Source organism: Psammomys obesus, unplaced genomic scaffold (assembly GCF_907164565.1).
Source record: "Psammomys obesus unplaced genomic scaffold, mPsaObe1.curated_primary_1811, whole genome shotgun sequence".
Lineage (NCBI taxonomy): Eukaryota > Metazoa > Chordata > Mammalia > Rodentia > Muridae > Psammomys > Psammomys obesus.
Genome location: NW_026596088.1, coordinates 16830281 through 16840872, shown reverse-complemented (window position 1 = coordinate 16840872; position 10592 = coordinate 16830281). Strand labels below are relative to the sequence as shown.

The 10592-nt window shown below is 48.1% G+C and overlaps 1 protein-coding gene across 1 annotated transcript in view; it reads left to right on the top strand.

Moving 5' to 3' along the window:
- Window positions 1–9471: 9471 nt before the first annotated feature.
- Window positions 9472–10592, top strand: part of Swap70 (switching B cell complex subunit SWAP70) — a 62046-nt gene continuing 60925 nt past the window's right edge. Inside the window, exon 1 of the mRNA XM_055627498.1 lies at window positions 9472–9633. Within this exon, the coding sequence (XP_055483473.1) occupies window positions 9535–9633 (99 nt within the window). The 5' untranslated portion in view covers window positions 9472–9534. The remainder of the gene's footprint in view (window positions 9634–10592) is intronic.

The window sequence follows — 10592 nt, the reverse complement described above, 5'->3', positions numbered from 1 at the left end:
TGCCTGTGGGAATCAGGAGTCGGCCTGCCCCTAAGATAACATGGAAATCAATTAGGCTGTAGTAAATCACAAACGACATTTCTCACAAGGATGAGTATTATGGCCTAGAAGTGTGGCTCAAGATTTTAGGGAGAAACAGTCTGGGATAAACAAACAAAATATTCTGGGTGGTATGGGAAGAGCCTGGCTCAAGAGGTAGTTAAGTTACCAGGCTATAAACTATATTTCCCCCAGCATTCTGGGAGGTCAGCCAAATGCCTTCTCCTTTTGGATGATCAACCATGTGTTTAACTTTTCCTGGCTTCTCCAGTGCTTATCTGTGTACACAAGGATCTTTTTTGCTCTCTACAAATAAAAAAAATCTTAAAAACAAAAAACAGAAACACTCCCCCACAGTTCCCCTCCCAGTTCAAAATTCTCTGTAGCTTTTGATGACTATGGAGGCTTATAGTCATCTGAAACCTCCTGAATTCACCTTTCTCCCCTTCCCATGTCTCTGTTTTCACAGGTGACAGCTGCTTTTTCTTTTCTCAGAAAACATCCCCCCTGCACTGTCCCAAAACACAAACAAACCCCAACTCTGCCTGGTGAACTCTGTCCTCAGCTTCTTTCAAATTCTTCATTATAAAAAAAAGCAATTTAAGTGTTGGTCTGAGAAGGGAGGCCTTTCCTTCTAAGGAGGTGGAGGGGGAGAATCTGAGTAGGCCAAGACACAATCTTCTCTGGGGGGCAAGAGAAGGAAACATCATTTTGGAAACTTCCTGTCAGAGCTGCTGAGTTATCTAATGCAGTTTAATCACCCAACCCCAAACAATGGCAAAACCCAGTCATCAGCCAGTGGGCAGGGCAATGGCTGTCTTTGCTTCCCAGGGTAGGAGGATTCAGCTGGGCTGGCTCAGAGGGCCGGGGATGGTAGGGAGAGCTTGCCAGTAGTCATGTCTGGGCCTTCCTAGACTTCGCTCCTCACACATGTGATGTCTGGTCTGGTGTGGCTGAGCTATCTGGGGATAGGCTTGTATCCCCTCCCTCTGTCTGTGTAGCCTTTCCATACGACAGCATGGTTCTGAGAGGAACAGCACAGAGAGAGATTGGGATGTGTTGGTTGCTGAAACCAAGTAACCAACAAGAAGCAACTTAATGCAGGAAGGATTTATTTTCGCTTGTGGTTTTTAGTTCTTTATGGAGGGAAGGAGAAGGTGCAGCAGCAGGAGGAGAGCGTCCATGGGCCTACTCACAGCTTGGTGGACCAGGAAGCAAAAAGAGAGACTAGGGGTGGAAGCCACAAGGAGAAACATAGCTAATATAGTCCACAAATCAAAGTTTCCAGTTGCTAGCCCAAAGCCAATGTTATAAACAGATCTTGTGTTACGTTTATTTAGTGTGCGCATGTGCCCATGTGTCTGTGGGCATGAGTGGGCCACCCCTGTGTGGAGGTTGGAGGATAGCCCACAGGAATTGGTTCTCTCCTTCTGCCACATGGCTCTGGAGTTGAGCTCAAGCTGTCAAGCTTGACAGCAAGCACCTTCCCCTGTCGAGACATCTCACTGGCCCCATTGATAGGTCTTTGTAGGGCCTGGGGAGGTGATTCAGTTGTTAAGAGCCCTTGCTGCTCTAGCAGAAGGCTAGAGTTTGGTTCCTGGTACTCACCCTGTGAGGCTCCCACCGCCAGGGACTCCAGCTCCAGGGAACCTGCACCTCTGGCTTCCACGACTGCTTGCACATAGGTGTGTGGACTCCCTCCCCACATAACACAATTAGAAATATTAAAGAGTAGATTTTTCTAAGCATAAGCAGTAAAGCCTGTAAGTTAGCTCTGTTTTGAACACAGGCAGACATGTAATGATGATACACAGATGAAACAACATTAAGCAATTCCATTGAAAACAGGAAGAAGAGGCAAAGGACACGAGGCGTATAGTAATCGTTTGTCCAAAGAAACTCTGGAACAGATCGGGACTGTCTAGTTCTTTGGTGGATTCCAGTCTCACGGCACGGATTCTTGGCTCTGTTCTTTGGCCCGTTGGCGCTGCATTTAGATATTCTCCTTTTTAGTCTGTGATTGCAGCCCCGCTGCTTCTCCAGCCTGCCCACCATCTTTCATTATCTATTGGGTGCCCTGGGGCTTCTTTTTACTTTGAACCACTCCTCTTTTTCAGTCCAAATTGACAGTGTTTTGTTGTGGCTATGAACATGTCTTTGTTTTGGTCCCGGGTGTGGGATGTGGGGCTGACTCAGGTGGTCCTCAGCAGTGGACTATTCTCCTCCTGCAGGCTCTGAGAGGGGCTTTTTGCCAGCTGCAGATCTGAATCTGAGGACTCTGGAGAGAGAATAAATGCCAAAGCCCAGAGAGTGTGGAGCTCTGGGAAAGAACAAGGCTGCTCCTGCTTCCCCCTTACTGCTCTTGGTTGTTATTGTGAGACAAGAAGTTGGAGATCTCCTGAAATGAGGATTGAACTGGCTTCAAGGAACCCTGCAACCCTAACCAGCAGGAAGCAGCTAAGAAAGAACTGTGTCCCCTTTCCCACTAACCCTGTTCCCTCTCCCACTAACCCTGTCCCCTCTCCCACTAACCCTGTCCCCCTCCCACTAACCCATCTCTCATCTAGCTGGTGTAGGGGTGTTGGAAGGAATTGGGGTGAAATAGGGAGAAAAAGATAAAAGAAATGTGAACAAAAAGAGTTAAAAGTGTGTCAACAGAGTTTGTACCAATAAAAGCATCTTAAAAGCACAATGGAAGGAGCTGGCTCAATGGTAAAGAGAATTTGCTGCCTTTAGAGATACAGGAGCCAGGTTCTATTCCCAGTGTCCACATGGTGGGTCACAAACCGTCTAGAACTCCAGTTCCAGAGACTTCTACACCCTATTCTGGCATCCTTAGGCACGTGATGGGCATACAAACATGCACACAAAATGAAATAAATAAGCTTAAAGACAGACATAAACCAAAAATACCACGGTTGAGTTTTCAAGTAGTATTGAGGTTCACCCTATCAGACAAAGAGCCACACCCTAAGGTCTCTGACAAACAGTCCTTTCTTTTTCTTGGCTTTGGAGTTCAGTTCTGAGACAAAGCTCTTAGCATTTCTCAGAGGTTTGTTTTCTAATTAGAAGAGTGTTCTTCAGTCTTAGGACTGTTCCAGGTTCTGAGAAAAATCAGAGACTATTTTTACCCAGAGGCTGTGCTTTCCTTGAAATGGGCTGGGTCCAGTCTTTACTATTTGACCGTTTCCTGCTTGGAGAGTCTTTTGTTTTGCTGGAAAAGAATAAGGATTAGAGGTAGCTTTGTTTCTGAACCTGGAAATTCTTGGCTTCTTCTTTTTCATGAATATGTTGTGTGTGTGCGTGTGTGTGTGTGTGTGTGTGTGTGTGTGTGTGTGTGTGTGTAGGCCAGAGGTTGATGTCAGCTGTCTTTTTTTAAAAAATAATTTATTTAATTTTATTTCATGTGCATTAGTGTGATGATGTCAGATCTCCTGGAACTGGCATTACAGACAGTTGTGAGCTGCCATGTGGGTGCTGGGGATTGAACCTAGGCTCTTCCTCTGGAGAGCAGCCAGTGCTCTTAACCACTGAGTCATCTTTCCAGCCCCAGCTGTCTTTCTTGATCACACTCCACTTTATTTATTGAGGCAGGCTGTCTTGCTGAATTTGGAGCTGACTTTACTAGTCCTGCTGGCCAGCTTGCTTGAGGTCCCCTTTCTGTATCTCCCCAATGTGAGCACTGCAGGTGGGCTTTACATCTGCTTGGCTTTTATGAGGTGCCTGCTAGGATTTCAACACTGGTCCACATGATACACCCCCAGGGCTATATCTTCAGCTCCAGTGATTTGCCTTCTTTATATATATACTCATTTCATTCTGTTGGAAAACGGAAGCATTCTTTTACCTCTTTTTGAAGATAGGGAATCACTGTGTTTATAGAGGGATGACAGGCACACAGCAATATGCTTGGCTGAACAATTAGTTGTGTATTTAATTTAATTTTTTTGGAGAGATGATCTCAGGTAATCCAGGGTGACTATTACCTTGCTATGTTGCTATGTTGCTGAGGATGGCTTTGAACTCCTGACTCTTCTTCTGTCTCTTACATGTTGAGTTCTGGATTATAGGTGTGCATTATATACCTATTTTAAGATTTTCGTAGCCGGGTGAGATGGTGCACGCCTGTAATACCAGCACTCAGGGAGGCAGAGGCAATCAGATTGCTGTGAGTTCAAGGCTAGCCTGGTCTACAAAGCGAGTCCAGGACAGCCAAGGCTACACAGAGAAACCCTGTGGATTTCAGGATCTGCAATGATGGATGATCTTATGTAGGTACCGTGAGTTCACTAGTGTAATGGCTACCTCATGTCCAAAAGACAGTATTTCACAACACTCTTCCCATCCCCCAGTTCTTGCTTTCCTTCTATCCCCTCTTCTGTGGCTTCCTTGAGCCTTAGCTGAGAGGACTTTATAGAAATGTTGTGTTTAGATCTGAGCATTCAACTGTTACTTACTCTTAGTTCTTCGACTAGTTATGACTCTACACTAATTGCCAACTACTGCAGACAAAAGCTTCTCTGGCCAAGGTAAAACAACACTCATCTATGTGTATAAACATAACTGTTTAAAAGGCAGTTTGTCAACATGTCCATTTAGCAAGGCAACAATAATAGGTTGACCCTAAGGCCTATAACCTCTGGAACCATGTTGGAATGATGTTTTTTTCTATACTTGTTCTAGCTTCCACAAAATGAGACAGAGACCTGTTATACTTATTAATAAGCTTCAAGCACCATAACTAGGAATATATCCATCTCTTCTAACCTGTCTTTTCTAGCCTGGCCTCTTTTCTAGCCATGTGCCCAATGCTATTTGCCACCTGTTCTCCCCCAGCCACTCCTGTTCCATCTTTGTCCTCATGATGACTCCTCATGGCCCAGCTCTTCTTCTCCTCTCTCTTTCTCTACCTGGAACCCCCAGACTGGGAATGAAAGTCCCACCTCCTGTCTCCTCTGCCCAGTCATAGGCTGTTCAGCTTCTTTATTAACCAATCAGGGATAATTGGGGAGTAATTTTACACAACATCTCAGTGTTGATTCAATAGCAATGACAATACCAGACTCTGTTAACATTTAACTCATACACCATGCCGGCCTCAAACTCACAGGTATTTGCCCACTCTGCCTCCCTAGGCCTGGGATTAAAGGTGTGTGACACTACCTCTTGTTTCCTTTCTATTTAAAATTTTAAAAATTACATTTATTTGTGTGCTTGTATCAATGTGTGTGGACACGCATGTGCCACAGTGTGTATGTGCCCAACAGAGGACAACTTTCTGAATTTGGTCTTCGCCTTCTAGCATGTGGGTCCCAAGATTCAGACTCTGGTTGCCCAGCTTTGTGGCTGATGCTTTTACTCACTGAGCCATCTGGCCAGCCTCTTTCTAATTTTTGTAGTTTCAGGCAACAGTGTTGCCAAGCTTTCTGTCTCTGTAACGGGTGTCACCTTTAATCCAACTGCACTAGTTTAGAGGTGTTGTAACAAAGTATCCCAGACTGAATACCTTGAAGCACAGAAGTGGATGTATTAAAAAATGAGAGATTTCTTGTTGAAGACTGGGGGGATGAGGGCTGGGGCTGGGGGAGTGGACGTGGGGGGTTGGGTGGGTGGGTAGTGGGAGGTGGGAGTGTCTGATATCAAGTTGTTGCCGGGCTTGGCTCTGTCCAAGGACGGTGAGGAAGGGTGTACTCCATGTCTCTTACTCAGCTTCTGGCTGTTTGCTCGTAAGCCTTACTGTCCCTTGACATGTAGTTGTGTATGTCTCTGATGTCTGCCTTCCTGTTTGCATGGTTCTCTGCCCACGTGCATGTCTGCGTCCAGATTTTTCCTTTTTATGAGGACACCAGGCATATTGGATCAGAATTATCTCATAAAAACCCTCACCTCCAAATATGCTCTTCAACATATGAATTTTGGGGAGGACACTCATACCAACTTTACTCTTTCTTTTCCTTAATTTCTTCTCACCTTCCTCACCCATTCCATGTTTTAAGGTAAGGTCTCTGTATACAGCTCAGACAGGCCTTAAACTCACAATGTAGCTCTGAATTTGGTGGTCTTCTTGTTTCATTCTCCCGAGGGCTAGGATTTAAAATGTGTTCCATATGGGGCTTGGCTGATGGCTCAGTGGTTAGGAGTGTGAACTGTGCTTGTAGATGATCTGAGTTTGGTTTTCAGTACCATGTTGGGCGGCTTACCACTGGCTATAATTCCAGCTTCAGGGAGACATGATACCCTCTTATGGCTTCCTTGGACACATGCATACACAAAGCACACACCCATGTAAATATAAAGATTTGTTTTTCAGGAGGCGGGTGTGGTGGTGTATCCTTTCAGTTTTACCCAGAGGCAGAGGCAGGCAAAAGGGCTGTGATTTGGAGGCCAGTCAGGCCCTTGTCTACATAGGGAGTACCCTCCTGGCTAAAGCTACACAGTGAAGCACTGTCTTAAGAAAGGGGGTGGGGGAGGAATTTTAGGGAACTACATTGTAGTTTGGCTAAATTGCCATAGCATAAAAACCATTATATGAGCCAAATATCAACAATTGTCTGGTATTGTGATAGTATGTGTCACACTAACTTTTCATTGAAGCCTCATATTATTTTAACATGATAAAATAATCGTACTCCACTCCATTTTACAAGCAGGAAAATGAAACTTTATATTTATTCACAGGTGACAGAATGGGAAAGCTAAGAGTCTGCCCCATCTGTATGGTGACCAGCCATCTTCCCAGCCAACCCCAAATGACTCAGGCCTGCTGATCTTATGTGTTTTTTTTTTTTAAGTGTCACTCTGAATTAAATAGGATGGACTTGAGTAATTAGTGAGGCATTGAATAAGTGATGATGGATGACATTCAGGGCTGTATTGAAAAGGCATTGAAGAACAAGCTGTGGTGGTTCTTATTTGGAATACTAGCAAGTGAAAGAACCAGCCAACCATCTAACCTGAAAGAAAAGGGCTGAGAATTACAGGAGTAGGAACTTGGAAACTCAGAAAAGCTCAGAAAAGGAAAAAAAGCTTTGAAATATGCTTAGTGCTTTTAGATTCTTAGAGAAAGAGTTAACCTCTTGAACTTTCAGAATTAGGATTTCTTTTTCTTCTTCCTTTTTCTTCTTGGTTGGGTTTGTCTGTGTAGCCTTGGCTGTCCTGGACTCACTTTGTAGACCAGGCTGGCCTTGAACTCACAGAGATCTGCCTGGCTCTGCCTCCTGAGTGCTGGGATCATGGGTGTGTGCCACTGCCTGGCTTTCTTAATTTTCTTTTTCTCTTAGGCAGAGTTTCCTCTGTAGGCCTGGGACAGACTGTGAAGGCTGGAGTGGCTTTAAACGTGCAGCCACCCTTCTACCTCCTGCTCCTGAGTACAGGTGTACATCGCCATGCCTGGTTTAGGCTTTCTTTTTAGCTACTACTTAGAGTAAGCTTAGTTGGCATTAAATAAATTAGAGGCTAAACCTTGTGTTTTGCTGACTAGTGACTTGGGCTGGAGTTGAAGAAGATAAACAATAGAAACCAGATTCTGGGAGGGCAAGAAAAATCCTGACCTGTGGTAAAAAAAATGGGGTGGTACCCTCAAAGCTATCAATGTGAGGAAGAGGTGACATCATGGTCCCTTTGTTGTTTCTACCTTCAGCTCTATGAGATTCCCTTTGGCCTTAAACTCATTGACTGGGTTCATTCTTTTTTTTGCCAGCTCTTTCCAAATCTGTTTATCTCCCCTGCCCCTTTAAAACAAGACATATGTGGATATCAAGGAAGTTTATTCATTAATTTATTCATAGGCAGGGTTTCATTTAGTCCTGGCTGGCTCTGAGCTCGGCGTGTAGTTAAGGATGACCTTGGACTTCTGATTCCCAAGTGCTGGGATTAGAGACAGGTACCACCATGCCTGGTTTAACACTACGTTGTGCTAAGAATCTAAGCAAGGGCTTTGTGAGTGCTAGGCCAAAGCTCTCTACCAACTGAGCTTCACCCTCAGCCCAAGGGAAATGTAAAGAGGAAAAATAAACTACACATTTTATCTGAGAATCTCCTGCTTTATTATTATTATTTGATTTTGAGACAGGGTTTCTCTGTGTAGCCTTGGCTGTCCTGGAATTCACTAGACCAGGCTAGCCCCGAACTCATAGAGATCCACCTGCCTGTCCTCAGGAGTGCTGGGATTAAGGGCACGTGCCACCACTGGCTGGGGAGACTCTCCTGCCTTTGACTGTTGATAGTTATCCTGTCCACAGTCTACCCTGGGTTTAGTAGTGGGCAGAAGAGGCGCTGTGAATGCTGTTGCTGGCAGATTCAAGTTACACGGTCACTGTCGCCACCCCAGGCAGTGGAAGAGCCTTCTGGGGCATCTGGCATCCCACGCTCATTTTCTCTCAGGAGAATGTGTAGCCAGTGAAGGACCGGTGAGGGGTAGGAAATAAGCAGCTACAGTCACGGGGCACTTCGCGAGGTCTGGGAAGCTTCTTTTACGTGGGCGAACCATTCCCATTAATAAAATGGATGGAGTGATTTGCTGGGGTTGATGGAGATTTCCATCCGTGCAAGCCCAAGCCGCCAGCTGACAGCATCACCACCTCTGTGGAACCCTTCCTCAGATGTGAAGGCCCCTCTGCTGCTGGAGTCAGAAAGTTGCTGGGCGGATCAGCTTCTTTTCACACAATAGTGTTTATGCGTGTGGGCATGCGGTGGAAGTCAGGAGACAACTCGCGGCTCTCGGTTTACCACGTGGGTACAAGAGGCGGGACTCAGCGCCGTCTGGTTTGGCAGCAAGGGCCGTTGTCCACCGAGCTATCTTAGCCCATCACTGACTTCTTATCGCTCCTTAAAACTTCTTGCAGCCGGGCGTGGTGGCGCAAGCCTTTAATCCCAGCACTCGGGAGGCAGAGGCAGTGGACCTCTGTGAATTCGAGGCCAGCCTGGTCTACAAAGCAAGTCCAGGACAGCCAGGGCCCTGTCTCAAAAAACCAAACCAGACCACCAACGAGAACCTGTTGTTGTGCCTCCCAGAGGCCACTACAGAGAGCCACCAACACAGCTTTGCAAAGTGCACGAACCAGCTTTTCTCAGAGGTTCCCTTTCCTCAGCCTTCGGGGTGCTCTCTGGCGTCTTGAGACCGTGGCGCCGTCCCAGCAAGGCTTCTTTAATAACTGCGGGACGGCCGCAGAGGCCGGTCACTCCAGGCTCGCGTGCTGCCCGGGATGGGGGCGTTTCTTTGGGGGCACACGCGAGGGTTGATGACGGCCCGAGTCGGTGCGGAACCCACCGGAGGGGCTTGGAGCGGAGTTCACATTCCCGCACTGGACAGAGGGCATCCCGGGGGCGGGCGCTGGGGGGGAGGGCGGGGCAGAGGGGGCGCGGCCTCGGGGCGGGGCCTCGGCGGTCAGGTGACCGCGCGGCGGGCGGGCGTCTCGAGTGGAGCGGCTGCTGGAGGCAGAGGCGGACGGGGCGGACGGGGCGGGCCGGCTGGGTTCGGGCAGCGCGGCCGCGGCCATGGGGGGCTTGAAAGACGAACTGCTCAAAGCCATCTGGCACGCCTTCACCGCGCTCGACCTGGACCGCAGCGGCAAGGTCTCCAAGTCGCAACTCAAGGTGGGCCCTGCCGGAGCTTCGCCTCCCTGGGGAGCGGGTCCGCGGGTGCCCGCGGGGAGGGGTGGCCGGGATCGCGGCGGGCGGCCTCCTCGCCCGGCCTTCTGGCCTCCGGGCGGTGCGCGGGGCGGAGGTGCGCTCTCAGGGGCGCCGCGGGGCCTGCGGAGCGCCCGCCCGGGACGGGCGCCGGGGGCGCCGGGGTCCCCGGAGTCTCAGCCTCCCGCCCGGCGTCCGCAGACCTCGGGGCTAGTGTGAGCGGGCGCCGAGCACCCCGGATCTTGCTGGCTCCCCGCGAAGGCCGTTGCTTTTGTAGAGTCCTCCTTAGGGCTGCCCAGAGACCCCGGAGCGTGAGGTACGCATAAAGGGACACTTGTAAGTTGAGTAAACCCCAGAGTGGCACCCAGCCAGGAGAGATTGGCAGCGTCTTGGAAAGTCTGAAATATAGGAACAGACAAGAAGAGCCATTCACAGGCATTTTTTCAAATATACACATTTTGGATCTGAGTGACCGGTTTTCTTGGCCTCTTCTGGGAAGAAGTTTCCGAGGACTGGCTTTGCTCTGTATATTTTGTGCAGTAAATGAGGAAGTTATTTTCAGAAGTGGCTTTTATGCCAGCAGGATTTGGCGTTCTTGCTTGTTTTCCTTTTGCTCTTATTCATTAAATCATAGTCTTGAAGGGCCGATGGAAATGAGCCACATACTTTTACCTTTAAAAATTAATATGTAAGGGCCCCGAGGGATGGATGGCTCAGTGGTTAAGATTGCTCTTCCAGAGGACCAGAATTGTGTTCCCAGCACCCACGTGCGGCAGCTCACAACTGCCTGTAACTCCAGTTCAGGGGATGCCTCTTGCCTCTGTGGGCAGCAGCGCACGTATTTTCACACGCACACACATAACTTTAAAAAGTTAATAGCCAGGCGGTGGCGCACGCCTGTGATCCCAGCACTCCGGGAGGCAGAG